This window comes from Pelodiscus sinensis, chromosome 6, assembly GCF_052426305.1.
Source record: "Pelodiscus sinensis isolate ZL-2025 chromosome 6, ASM5242630v1, whole genome shotgun sequence".
Classification (NCBI taxonomy): Eukaryota; Metazoa; Chordata; order Testudines; family Trionychidae; genus Pelodiscus; species Pelodiscus sinensis.
Window position 1 is genome coordinate 12,109,842 of NC_143057.1, and position 15,063 is coordinate 12,124,904.

Genomic DNA, 15,063 nt, shown 5'->3' on the forward strand with positions numbered 1-15,063 from the left:
AATAGGATACCCGACATAGTCAATGAAGCGGAGATTTAAATATCCCCGGCTTCATTAAAATAAAAATGGCCGCTGCTCTGTGCCGGCTCAGCGGATCGTAGGTACAGTGTGCGAGTCAAGATGCAGATTGGTCCACAAGGGAAGCTTTTGTCAACCGCTCCTGTAAACCTCGTTTCATGAGGCATAAGGGAGCGGTCGACAGTCTTCCCCTGTCGACTGATCCGCATCTTAACTCGCGCGCTGTGCCGACAATCAGCTGAGCCGGCACAGCGCGGTGGCCATTTTTATTTTAATGAAGCCAGGGATATTTAAATCCCCACTTCATTGACTATGTCGGGTATCCTATTTTACATGCCTCTGTCAGCAGAGGCATGTAATCTAGACATACCCCTTCAAACAATCTGTAACAATCTGTTGTATCAGGGTCCACGTTTCCAGAGTGACCACTCAGAACTCAAATTACCAACTAAGTGCCCTGATGTGAGACACTGTGTAATCTCTGAGGGGCTAAGTGCTCTTCTATGACAGATATCTATGAACAGTCAGCTGGTACAGAAGTCTGTGTAGAAGGGGGATGTCATTGATGTTACATGCCTATAGATTGGTGATATTTTCCTCCTTTTCCTTAAAAATATCTAATCCATGTTTACATTTGAAAGTTGAGCATTTCCAGGGAAAGGGGCCGATCCTGAGAGGCGTGCAAGTACCTTCTGCAAGGTGCTGAGCACCTTCAACATCCTCTCCCACGTGGGAGGTGAAATGCTACATTGCTACTGGGAAGGTCTTTGCCCTTCACAGGACTGGACCCTCACTGTTTGCAGACATAGGAAAACAGCACATGTGGATAAGAACAATACCACTCTGTTTTTATGAAGTATGTGTGTATACATATATCTAGTCTGATTAGTATTTATTACAATTCCATTTCAATACAGTCTTAATACAGGTAATGATACACACAGGCATTGGAAATAAATAGCGTGATACAAAGCAGAAAAAGAATTACAAAATTATTTAATATTTAACTAAACCCTCTGAATGTTGAAGAGTAGATGAAAATCCAATTATAAAAAAATCAGCAATGTTGCAAAAGTTTGGGAAGTCAGTTTTCCAAGGTTAGACACTCCCAGAGGTTATTCAGTCAAACTGTTAACATTGGCAAAATGTTCTTTCTTTCTTGAAACAGAGCACTTAGCTCTGACCAAAGACTAGGGAGAAACTACCTAATGTTTAATGTTGTGTTGATATTTTCTGTAGGTACGGTAAACCCCAAACTTGTGGGATATGTAAATAGACCTAGACTAGCAGACCTCCACAACAGATCTGCACCTCTTCAAAGCAGGAGGATAAGGCAGCTGCTCAGGAGGAAAGGACCTGGTGTTGAGAGCTTCCCAACCATTTGGGGAAACAGAAACAGACCGAACCTGATTATGCAGCAGAAGTCTGAACCTCCTCCCATACAATCCAATGGTCACATGCCCATTGGTTGCAGTCATGCAGGATGGATCCCCATTTCTGTGTGAACAACTCCTGAGGCAGGAGTCAGTGGGCTTTCCATGCATGGACAGCCGTAAGGTCAGACTTGTTGGGTTAGTCAGATTACTCCCTCCCCAATAACTTCCTGATCACTACTAGTCCTTGCCTCAGACTTTTCCCTTTTTCCTTCCGGAGCAACTGGCCCATACTGCCCGTACTGACACCCCAGTGTGAGCTTTGTTCCCCAGCTTTTAATCAAATATTCAAATGCACTTTTTCTCCTCAGAGTTATAAATTAACCCTTTTCAAATTTGAAACCGCGGTGTGGGTTTGGTGTTTGGAGAGCAGCGATGGGCAACCAAGGCTAGTGAGGGGGCTGCATGAGTGTCCCTCCTTCATTTCAGTGTGTCGCAAGGTTGAAGTCACTCATGTGCACTAACCGTGACCCCAAAACAAGATTACATACATTAATACAGGGCATGCTGCATATTCCAAAAGGAGCAGAAGTGCTTTAATCATTCATATATGAATAGAACTGTCATCAAGTTCAAATAATAAAAAAGAAACAATGACACTTACTTTACAATATCACATCCTTGGCCAGCCTCTTCCCCACCTCCTCTTCCAAAAGCGTCCCATCCCTGCTCCTCTCCCGCCCTCCCAGCTCTTCTGGTGTGCCACGAATCAGCTGATTTAAGCCCTGTCCCTACTCTTCCCCCTCCCTCTCAGAGCTTGAATGCCACGAATCAGCTCTGGGAGGAAGGGGGAGGCGCAGGAGTGGGGCACGAATCAGACGATTCATGGTACTCTGAAAAAATAGGCAGGCACAGCGCCCCCCAGTGAGTGAGCTGCATATGGAACAGCCCTGGGCCACAGGTTGTAGAAGCTGTTGCCTTAAAAGCCATGAGCAGCAAAGTCCTTTGTCAAGCCACAAGGCTATATTAGGAGTATGCAGTGCAGCCTGTTGCATACATTTAACAAGGGGTTATTGTTGTTGTTGTTTACAGATGATTGCATCTTAACATTGAAGTACAAGATAGGGTGCCATTTGCTGTATTTATGAATTCTGGAAAACGAAGTATCTTCATCCCTGAATTTTAAAAGGAATTTTGTTTCTCATGTATTACTGCATCTGGTGAAGAATGATGCACCAATTGTTGACTTAGAGCAGAGGTGGAGAACCTAAGGATCAGGGGGCTGGATGCAGCCCCCGACTTCTCTGGATCTGGCCAGCAAGGCTCAGGATTCCCCTCCCAGCCTGCTCATGTGCTCTCTCTCCCACTCAGACCCCACACCTGAAACCTGCTTCCTGGCAGGCCCCTCCCACACACTGAACCCCTCAGATTTGGCCCCACCCAAGAGCCTGGGGGGGGCACACACAATCTACTAGCCTAGGCTCCTCTAGGCTCTAGTGTGCGAAGGGAATGTGGGGAGTGTCTTAGTGTTTTTCTCCTTCTCAGTTGGAGACCAACTCAGTTTTTTTCTTCTCGCTTTTGTGTGATCCCGTCTGATTTGTCTGTGGGTCAGCAGCTCCCAACCCAAAAACGGTTGCCCACCTCTGACTTAGAGCCTGATCTTGAGAGGTGCTGAGTGTTCTCAATTTCAGCTTACTTAAATGAGAGGAAGGAAGAGACACACTCTCTACCGATCAGATCCATACTTGACATTGAATCTGTGATGGATTAGCGCTGTCATCCTGGGACTAGATGAAAAGGGGGGCCTGTCTTATCCCATTCTACCTAACAGCAGGAAGAAAGGCTTTGCCTCATCCCAGAAGGGCATACGAAGGCGGCCAAATATGGCAAAGAGATAGAACTTATACCCAAGAACACATGAACAGGACTGGAGCGCCATGAAACTGACACAATGAAAACTGAAAAAATGATGAAAGGATGTACTCCTTTCTCTCCTTTCAGTTAATGGAAGGATGTTGCCCACAACTCCTCCTTGCCCGAGGTTTTGTCCCACTTAGACAGTACATTAAAAGCCCTAAATCAAGTGGCCAGGTTCCCAAATCTTTCAGCAGCTCCCAGGGTTCTCTGGGGGTCAGTAAGAGGTTTGTTTTTCAGGGGAGATGCTGAGTGCTAAGCACTTTAGCAATCTTAGGTGAAATCTTAGCCCCATGGAAGAAAGCAAGAGCCTGGCCATGACTTCTGTGAGGCCAGTATTTATCTGCTGGTTATAACAGAACTGTCCTGCGGCCTTTAAGTTCCACACGTCCTGAGGGAGAGATTCTGCCTGACAAGGCACAAGCTGTTCAGCCACATTTGAATTCCTACAAGGGGATTCTCCTTTCCTAAATAACAGATGGGATTTTAAAGCATCGGGAGTGTTGAGATAAACCTAAGCTGCAAGGCTTGGTTGGGTTGTGAATTTCAACTTCCTCAAATCTTGCGGGGAGTTCAGACCTCAGGATGTGATGGTGTTTCCTGAGCCTGTCTCTAATGAATATGTCACTGTGATGCATTGTATGACCCTGGTCTTACAAACAGATGCACCAAAGTACATGCCTATGCTTATATGGCACATCCCTAAAGTCAAAGGGACTCCTCGTGAGCATAAAGGTCTATGAATGCATCTGATAGTAGATTCTGGGCCAACACTCATAACTTTCACAGAGCATTCTCCTTAGTGTGTTACCTTCCATGCATTTTAAAAACAAAGGGAGCTAGAATCCACTTGACTGGCAAAGAAAATGTCATTCTGTCTCCTTTGTGATCTAGGGAACTGACAGGGTAACCCCAGGCATCACTAGAAAAAACATTGCCTTTGACTATGGTAAAAGAATCCTGGACTGGATTTGTGCACTCATTGAAAAGGATGCAGAATGCAAGATCTTCCACATCCATAATCCCATGGGGAAGGCAAGTAACAAATGTCAACACAACATGTAGTTGTCTCCATGGGAGCTTCATGCAGATTAGAATCAGATTAGAAATGTGAGGCATGCCGCTAAAGCCCCACAAAGAGAGCTGAGGCAATGTTTTCTATAAAGAGACCAGTTACATTGGCTAGAAAACATTTCTTTTAATAGTACTGATGTTAACAACTTGCGGAAACCCTTTAAAACTGGGGTGGGGGGTAGAATCCATTGGTTAGATACTGTCTACCAACAGGACGTAGCTCAAGCTTAGCAACAAGGTGTGGAGGTGGCTGCAATTATTACTGAAAATGCTCAACACAGAACAAATGGTCCTCAGTAGCAGTACCTCAGACAATCAGGCCCCTAAAGAGACTTGATTATAACCAATGTAAAATCAGACCCAAAGTGACTTAATTACTGGTCACTGTTTATCTGTTTTGATTGTTAGTTGTTATTAGTGGTTAAAATGTCTGTAGGAGCATTGCTGCGAATGATGCTCCATACAAAAGTAAAATACAAAACCTGTGCTCCAATATGTGACAATCTAAACCAGAGGGATGATGTAATATCACCATCTGGATTAGGCTGATGATGCAGGGACAGATTCTGCCACCTTGAAATTGAGTTGTCTCATATTCTATGAGCGTCATCAAGAAATCAATGGGACTGTTCACAGAGTACAATGCCTCTCGACATGAGAAACATGTCAGAAAGTGGCCCTTCGTGTAAATAAGCCAAATTAGACTGCTCAAAACAAAAGCATGGGATGAGGAAAGGAGAAGAAATTACAGTAACAAGCAAAAACAAAAACCACAAGGGGAAAGGAATAGCATCGTATTTCTAAAAAACCCAGCTCAGTTGTGTGGATCTGGTCCAAAGCAGAACTTAACATTGTCACCACTGATGTCAACTAGAAATGGAGAATGCTCAGCACTTCCCAGGATCGGGTCCCACATTGTGTTTTTATTTCCTGTTTGTTTTCTAGACAGTGATGAGGTGAATGCAGTTTCACTTGAGCAGAGATCAGAAAATTATAATAGAGGACCATGGCTGTTGCTGAAAACAGTTCCTGATTTTCTTTTAAAGAAACCACATGGGTTCTTTCTTGTAATGCAAGCTGTGTGGATAAAAATGCTACTAACAAACAAAATATAAAAGAAAATGAAACTTCAAACCAGGTAAAGATGGTTGATTTCTGCATCACTTTTACATAAGTTCAGAAAAATCATATCCTTCAGTACTGACATTTATGGCAAATACAACAGTAAAAATTATATTTTACAAGGCTTAGAAATCTATCCTAAGTGCTTTATCATCTGATCTGATCATTATTAGAGCCCTGCAAATCCACAGATATCGGCTTTATATCTGAGGGATCTGCAGCTGCAGATGTGGCTCTGGATATTCATGGCTCACTTTTGTGGATATCACTGTGGATACAAATTTTGTATCTACAACCTTGCAAATGTGCAGATATCCTCTTTATATTTGCGGGTATCTGTATCCATGGATGTGGATGAGGATATCTGTGGCTCATTTTTGTGGATAAGGATTCAGACGTGGATACCAATTTTGTATCTGCATAGGGCTCTACTGATCTCTATAAAGACAATTTAAAATCCTGATCTTGCAGCATTGAATCAATGGAAGATTTGTTGCTGACATCACTAGATGCAGGATTAAGCTTTAAGAGGCGAAGAACATGGCAGTGATGGTCACTGCTTTGGGACTTTAAAAAATCAAGGATGAAAATGGAATTTTAACCTAGGGAAGCTTGAGGATTTATTGAGCTGGCAATGACATAAAGAGATTCACCTTCAAGTCATGAGTTTGAGTCACACCCAGGTTGGTAGTTTTCATTAATCGAATTCAGCCCTGTGATGAGTGGGAACAATTTCTATAAAATCAATAGAATTACTCCTCCTTATGCCAAATTCAAATCTAATCATACAAATTGTGACCATAATATGGCTGCTTGGGAGATAAATGTCTAGGTTTAAAAACACTCACCAGCAAAACTGTGCTGACAGACTCAATAGAGGCCAAGAACTGAATGGCCATAGAAATTAAACATGAAGGTCAGGGTTGAGGCTCATTGTTAGTTTTGTTGCTGTCTATGCTCTGCTTGTGTTGTGTGTAAACAGGATTTTATCTCCAGTTTAGCACTTTTCATAGACATTAAGGGCCGGAACCAAAGCTCACAAAAGTCAGTGGAAAGAGTCTCCTACGTCTAGACTGCAGAGTTAAATCGGAAAAAGATACACAATTTGTGGTATGCAAATTGCGTATCTTTTTCTGATGTTCTTTCAAAAGAGGCTTTTCTGAAATTTGGCGCGTCTACACGGTGCTAAATTTTGGAAAAACCTGCTCTTTCAACACATCCCTTATGCCTCGTAGAACGAGGTTTACGGGGTGGCAAAGGAGCACATCTGCTATTCCGAAATTTTTTTTGGAGAAGTGGACGCATTCCTTGAATGCGGCATTGATTTTCCGGGATACGTCTGGAAAAGCAAAACCTCTGGTATCCCGGAAAAGCGCTGCAGTCTAGACAAGACCTTGTCTATCCAAAGGGCTTTGGAGCAGACCCTAGAGCCACTTTTATTTTTAATGGCCCAATTCATCCCTGGTTTCACTCTGTCCTGTTAATTAAGAGTAATACTGAACATGGGAAAAGCAAAGATTCTCAGGTAAAGATATTTCAGAGAAAATGTATCCATATTCCTCTGGCTTCAGATTTCTATTTGTGCTTATGTTAATTTACCTATAATGACTCCTAAGTATATGACATCTTAAAATGTAAAATTGTGGACCCATTGCCTTCAATGGAGACAGGATTTTATCCATAATCTTCACTATTTTTAACATTCATTTTTAGAAACTGTGTGCCATTTTCACTACCATAAAATCTGCTTTCATTTTTTTAAAAAGCAAAATCCTAAAATCAAACAGTAAGAATGGAATATAGGGCATGACTCAGAATTGCTTGATTGCATTGCGTATTATATCTTTGTCATGCCATTTACCACTAGAATTTATTGCCTTGACTTATAAGAGACCTTTCTACTACTTTTAAAATGTGTGGTTTGGCAGCTGTTCAGCCTAAGCAAAGAAACATCCAATCCTATTTTCATACATATGTGCAGAACTGCCCTGATCTCTGCAAGGGAAACTTACTTGCTACCAAACACAATGCAAGGGGCTGTTTTCATGGCAGTCTCTACAACCCTGATTGATTCTGGACTCCAATACCTAAGAGGTTGCTTTTCTGACCATGCACCTGATTCCAGTGGTGTTAAGCTCCTCTTGCACTATATTAAACATCCTCGACATCTACGTATAAGGGCTGAAGGCACTCAAAAGGCCTTATTCTGCACCATGGGAGTCAGTTGAATTTTAGCTGTTGACTTCAATAGGAGCAGGATTTGGTTTTCAGCAGCATTCAGGAGGTGCTCAACACCTTTCAGGATCAGGCCATATGTTCTTTTATGATGATTACGATCTCTTGATCTATTTCTGGTGACCATCCCTGGAGTGTTTTTTCCAGGGCTGGAAGTTGAACCTTTTCAGTGAGGGTCTCTCTCTGTGGGACTCATTTACTCATATGGCCCACAAAAGCTTGAGTTTTGCAAATACAAGTCCCTGAACTGCACACCACAGCAGCAAGAGCTGTGGTATATTAATAACTGGCTGTCTCTGACTGAGACAAACCTGCATTTTCTTTATTTGTTTGAACTGCACCCTGATGCCACAGAAGTGAGCAGAGTGTGGAAAATCAGTACATAAATGCATAAATAAAATAAACAATGTTACATTTAGTGCACCAAAGAGAAGCAGAGAATGCCCATGCTGGGAAATCTTCCCAACCCTCCCTTTGGCAATCTCCTTTGAGCTGCTTGTCTGTAACGATTTGAGAGCAGTTTCCAAATGGATGGACCCTGAGGATGCCTGAGGTTTCCCTTTATTTTCCAAATAATTGCACAGACATAATGAGGAGTTGCTCCGCTTACAATCTGTCAGTGGAAAATTCCACAGCAGTTTCTGCAGAATATTCCCAGGCTTCTGTTAGCCAGGGGTGGATTCTTTTCCCACTGGTAGTTCAATAAATCTGTCTGGTACAAATTATGGTTTATTACAAATAACTAAAGCTCGAACTGTTATTAAGACTTCCAACACAGAAAGGCTTTTCAGAGCTATGATAACCGTTTAGTTACGGAAATCAAGGCTTCGTCTGTGAAATGCTAACAAATTATTTTATGCTTGAGCAAACATTTTTAACAGTTTAACCCTCAGACTGGCTGTATAGATTACATTTATATTACACTGCATCTATACTGTCACGTTAGGTTATGTGTACGCTGTAGAATGTGAATGTAATTGTGTTATATATAGGTGGGCAGTCTGCAGGCTCTGAAGGCTTAACCACTATGTTAACTGCATCTTTCAGGTCATGGTTCCAGTACTATGCATCTGTGATCAGTGAACTAGTTAACAAAACATACAGCATAGTTGTGAAAAACTCTAGCCAACCACATTTCTCTGGTTTTCCCCACCTTAAAATGATTTTCATAATATTGAATAAAATGTCATTATGGATAAACATCTGGAGTTGTTGAAAAGGTATGTGAAGATGACATTTCCCTAAGAACCTAATCCAGCTTCTATTACAGCCAATAGAAGTCTGTCTGTTGACTTTACTGGAAGCTGGATCAGGCCCAAAATCTCCAAGTGATTTTAGAGGTTCTTGCATATATTTTTACAATCCTAAATGCAGTCAGTGATTGCTGTTGCTAAGTCTCTTCAATTATTTAATTGCTATCATGTTGTTAAATACAGCTGTAAGTGTCAAACATATTAGAAAGACCTTGGTGGATTCATTAACAAATGACAATGAACCAAAGTGCCTAACATTTGCACCTCTGATATGACTGTTGATAGATTTGCCTTTGAAAATTCTCTCTATCCTATTCCCCTTCCTGAACTCAGGAGGCTTGCAATACAATAGTGTACAATGCTGCTTTTTGATTTCTTAAAACATGGTCATGTAAAATCTAGTAAGAACAGAACACTGAATTCAGACTTTGGCTCCCTGGTTTTCCTCACTTGAGTCTAAGGGTGGTTAAACTGAAAAGATTTTCTAATAGCTAGACATCAGGCAGCCAACTAATTTAACTGCAAGTTGACCTCTATCAATTCCTTCAGAAATAAAGGAAGTGACACTATTTGTAAGAGTCACTCATCCATATTGCATGTTGGTTTACACCGCAAGCTCCAGACTTTTGACTCTTGCCTTGATTTTAGCTGACAGTCAATGCTTTCCTCTTGCCAGCTTGTCTAGGCGCTAGAGTGTGAGAAAAGAGAGGTGTCTGGACAAAATATTCAGCACTGACATTTTAAAAAATAATTAAAATTGATTTCCACAAAGAAGAAGGAGTTCTTAGCCTTAAACATGCTTATTTACTTACAGAAAGTATTTCAGGCACAAAAGGTTTGAGCATCAGTCACATACCAGATTAAATTTGTAACAGTATGAGTTTTTCCATGCAGTGCAATCAGCTACTTTTTCATATAAGAGCTGAACGATGTAGTCTGTAGAAATACATAGAGAAATAGAAAAAGGTGCATCATTCAAACTATAGTCTCGTGGTCCGAGCTGACTCCAGTAGGGTTTATATAACAACAGTATCTGTCGTAAGGGTTATTCTCCTTGTAGGAACAGACAATGATACTGTCTTTTGGAGCCACAAAAATGTTGTCCTCTGTGTCAGGGCAGGCAACTCTGTCCCAGGGAGGAGAAGAGCTCGTCTTCTCCAAGGCACTGAAAGTGGGACCCTCTCCCACGAACACGTTCCCCGGCATCTCCGGATAACAGGTCTCCAGGTATCTCAGCATCTCCTCCTGGTCCACCCTTTTGATCAGGCTTTTGCACTCTCCCGTGGTGGTGGTGGTGGTGGTGCAGATGGACACAGAGTCCTCTCCCTTCGGCACTCTCCTGCCCGGCAGGTGTGCCTGTCTGGCCAGCTCATCGCAGCTACCCTTGCCCGACTCCAGATCCGAGGGCGTCCGCAGCAGCTCCATTACTTCCTTGTCTTTCCCCTTCTTGCAGCAGGGACGCGTGTTCTCGGGCCATTTGGTGCAGCCGTCCGTTTTCCTCGTGAGTGCAATGGCAGCGATGCCCGGCAAGCAAATCGCGGGCCCTATGGCCAGGAGGGGGATGTCCCCCAGGGTCTCCCCTTTCATCCCAGAAACGGTGAACATGAAGCCAAAGACCAGGAAGACGCTGACCAAAGCCACCACCAGTCCCGTCCGAGGGTTAATGTCGTCGGGTCTCATGGCTCCTCACCGGGCAGACCATCCGACCGCTCCTCGTCCCTGGGCTTTCGGAGCCTGCCTGGGAGCGCGTCCCTAGCTGTAGTGAGCGCACCCGCAAAAAAGTTTCCAGGGGGAAAAAAAGCCAGCGCCGATCCTGCTTCTCTGGCCACTGCCTTCCCGGGAGAAGGGGTCAAGGAGCAACCCCCTGCAGGTCCCCGGGAGCGCCCCTGCGCTGCTGCCAGGCGGGGTTAGCTGCCCCCAAGGGCGAGGATGCTGCCCCCGGCTGCGGGGGCCGGTCGCTGTGACCTCACACGGCCAGTCCCGGGGGGCTCCTAGGCCAGCCCGGCGGAGGGGAGCCGCGAACGCAGCAGCAGCAGCAGAGCAGGCACCCCGAGGCAGGGAGCTACCGCCCGGGCATGGGCGTGCATAGCCGAGGCAGGGGTGGACGTGGAGCCGGGCAAGAGGCAGACTGCAGGCGTCTAGTGTTACAGGCGAGGGGAGCGGAGCCCAGGGCTGCGGGAAGTGGGTCAGGGAGCGTCTCGGGAGCTTCCAGCACAGGGCGGAGGGAGGGGTGGGCGGGGCGCGGAGTTGCCCCGGCAGAGGCAGGTGCTGGGCGGCAAGGGAAGCGGGGGGGTCCCTGGCGCGGTGGGGTGCGGAAGGAGGGCGCAAGGGAGGGGCGGTGCAGCCAGCCAGGAGCCGCGCACCGTGGCTGGGGCTTGCCCCTGCAAATCCCCGCTGGGCTCTTTCGAGTCTCGCCTGGGGACGGACGCAGCCCCCCGCCCCGCCTGTTTGTCCCGCCCGGCTGGGATCCCGCACGTGCCGGCCCGGGAGCAGCCAGCGCCGCCCGCAGCCTCGCCCCGCGGGGCTGGCTGGGCTCAGTGGCCCGGGAGCCGAGGTGCAGCCGGGGAGTCCCTCCAGCGGGGCAGCCCAAGGCGGGACACAGGCCAGGGCCGGGGGCAGCCGCCGCGGGACCCCCAGAGCACGTGTCAGGATCAGGCCCGTGGTTGTCCCCCCAGCCCGGCCCAGGGCGCCCCCTCCGGGCCACTGCCGCTCAGGCTGCCTTCGGGGGGCTCCCGGGCCCGGCCGCTGGAGGGGGGGTGGAGGCTGCGCCCCTCCTTGCATTCCCCTCGGGCTCCTCTGCCGCGTGACCCCCACCGGCAAAATGGGGAAGGGCGCCTGCCCCACACGTGATCAGCTGGTGCCTCCCTGACCTGCGGAAGGTGTGAGACACACAAGGGGGGGGGCAGGTGACTGATAGTGGGGAGGGCACCGCCCCCTGTGCCTCTGCCGGAATTCTAAGGGCTAACTGGGGTGGCCCTCCCCACACCCTTCCCCCCGGGCACCATTTGCCATGGGTGGGGTTTCAGCCCCACAGAGCTCTTCAGGGCTGCCCGCTCTCCCCTCTGCACAGGCAAGGGTCTCACTGATCCCTACTCTTGGTCACTTCCCCTGGGTGCGTTCACCTGCCTGTGGGGGGCTGGGTCCCACCTGCGTTGCTGGGTGGCCCAGTGTCAGGGCTCTGCAGAACTGCCAGGTGGGGTCAGGGGGAGCTGCCCACACGCTGAGCAAGTGGCCCCAATTAGCTCCCAAAACAGCCTGCTGTGGGGGTCCCCCCTCCCTCCCAGGCTGGCCCACTGGTGTCAAGGGAGCCCTGTGAGGAATTCATGGGGCTGGTGGGGTCCAGTCATGGAGTCTTTAGTTGCACCTCCCTGGCCTTGGCAACCATTGTGCCGTCTTACGCCGCTAGACTATTGGCATTAATATTGTTTGATTGGTAACCCCCCTCATAGGCCAGCCTAACCTAGCTGGATAGGGACACCATCTCAGCTTCCAGGCTAGTACCACAATGCTAGTGGGCATGCTACCCTTCCCCCACCTGGGTGTACATATGTCAGGTTGTCTAGAATGGCTTGGAAGCATGAGTATCAATCACAGGGCAGGGCCTGTTAAGGGGCAGGGCACACTTCCCAAATTGGCTGTGAGTTCTGTGCTTAGCTTTCACCAACCAAATATCACACGAGGGCTGCGTCTAGATTGGCATGATTTTCCGGAAACACTTTTAACGGAAAAGTTTTCCATTAAAAGCATTTTCGGAACAGAACATCTAGATTGGCACTGATGCTTTTCCGCAAAAGCACTTTTTGCAGAAAAGCATCCGTGCCAATCTAGACGTGCTTTTCCGCAAAAAAGCCCCGATCGCCATTTTCGCAATCGGGGCTTTTTTGCGGAAAACAAATCTGAGCTGTCTACACTGGCCCTTTTGCGCAAAAGCTTTGCGCAAAAGGGACTTTTGCCTGAACGGGAGCAGAACAGTATTTCCGCAAAAAGCACTGATTTCTTACAGTAAGAAGTCAGTGCTTTTGTGGAAATTCAAGTGGCCAGTGTAGACAGCTGGCAAGTTTTTGCAGAAAAGTGGCTGATTTTCCGGAAAAAATGGCCAATCTAGACACAGCCATGGAGTCAGGTCGACAACAGGCAAAGCAATGAGTCACAGACAGTTCCCTTTAGTACTTCGACATACCTTGTCACCCAAGTAAGTCTGCCTTTGTGCAACATGGTTCCTTACACCCAAAATCACAAGAATATTGAGGTGACAATCAGTTCCAAAGGACTGGCTACTTGTCCCAGGTTACTTTCACCTTGCACAAAGACAATGCTGGTAGCCAATCCTATAATAAAGATTTATTAATTTGGAAAAAAATGAGTGATTTACAAGGTTAAAGCAGGTAAACATGCACACACAAGTTACAGTCTGAAGTTCCCAAAGGTCATAAAAGATGCAGTAATAAGCAAGGTAAACATGTCCTTTAGGGCTAACTCAGACCAAACACTGGGGATCTCATAGACTCATAGACTCATAGACTTTAAGGTCAGAAGGGACCATTATGATCATCTAGTCTGACCCCCTGCACAGTGCAGGCCACAGAATCTCGCCCACCCCTCTTAGAATAATCCTCTCACCTATGTCTCAGATATTGAAGCCTTCCAATACTTTGAAGGCCCCAACATGCAGAGAGTCCTTCAGCTGTGATCTGTGCCCAATGCTACAGAGGAAGGCGAAAAACCTCCAGGGCCTCTGCCAATCTACCCTGGAGGAAAATTCCTTCCTGACCCCAAATATGGCGATCAGCTAAACCCTGAGCATGTGGGCAAGACTCACCAGCCAGACACCCAGAAAGTTCCCTATAGCAACTCCTATCATCCCTCCATTGACCTATTTCCAACTGGAAATGAATGGTCAATTAGTTACCAAGATCATGTTATTTCATCCAACCATCCCCTTATAGAATCAGAACTGGAAGAGACCTCAGAAGGTCGTCAAGTCCAGCCCTCCGCTCTAGGCAGGACCAATCCCATCTAAATCAACCCGGCCAGGGCTTTGTCAAGCCGAGACTTAAACACCTCTAGGGATGGAGACTCCACTACTTCCCTAGGTAACCCATTCCAATGCTTCACTACCCTCCTAGTAAAATAGTTTTTCCTAATATCCAATCTGGACCTCTCCCACCACAACTTGAGACCATTGCTCCTTGTTCTGCCATCTGTCACTACTGAGAACAGCCTCTCTCCATCCTCTTTGGAACCTCCCTTCAGGAAGTTGAAGGCTGCTATCAAGTCCCCCCTCACTCTTCGCTTCTGCAGACTAAACAGACCCAAGTCCCTCAGCCTCTCCTCGTAGGTCATATGCTCCAGACCCCTAATCATTTTGGTTGCCCTCCGCTGGACCCTCTCCAATGCGTCCGCATCCTTTTTGTAGTGGGGGGCCCAGAACTGGACACAGTACTCCAGATGTGGCCTCACCAAAGCCGAATAAAGGGGGATAATGACATCTCTGGATCTGCTGGCAATGCTCCTCTTAATGCATCCTAATATGCCATTAGCCTTCTTGGCTACAAGGGCACACTGTTGACTCATATCTAGCTTCTCATCCACTGTAACCCCCAGGTCCTTTTCTGCAGAACTACTACTTAACTGGTTGGTCCCCAGCCTGTAACTATGCTTGGGATTCTTCCGTCCCAAGTGCAGGACTCTACACTTGTCTTTGTTGAATCTCATGAGATTTCTAGTGGCCCAATCCTCCAATTTGTCTAAGTCACTCTGGACCCTATCTCTGCCCTTAAGCGTATCTACCTCTCCCCCTAGCTTAGTGTCATCTGCAAACTTGCTGAGGGTGCAATCTATCCCCTCATCCAGGTCATTAATAAAGATATTGAACAAAACCGGTCCTAGAACAGAACCTTGGGGCACTCCACTAGAAACCGACCGCCATCCTGACATCGAACCGTTGATCACTACCCGCTGGGCCCGGCCTTCTAGCCATCTGTCTATCCATCTTACCGTCCATTTATCCAATCCGCATTCCCTTAACTTGCTGGCAAGAATATCGTGGGAGACCGTATCAAAAGCCTTGCTAA

General features: G+C 46.6%; 1 protein-coding gene across 1 annotated transcript; it reads right to left on the reverse strand.

Annotated features, from left to right (window-relative positions):
- Positions 1–988: 988 nt before the first annotated feature.
- TMEM215 (transmembrane protein 215) lies at positions 989–11,172 on the reverse strand. The gene has a single exon (XM_075931446.2). The coding sequence runs from the start codon at positions 10,667–10,669 to the stop codon at positions 9,965–9,967; it is 705 nt and encodes a 234-aa protein (XP_075787561.1). The 5' UTR covers positions 10,670–11,172; the 3' UTR covers positions 989–9,964.
- Between the last annotated feature and the right edge of the window lie 3,891 nt (positions 11,173–15,063).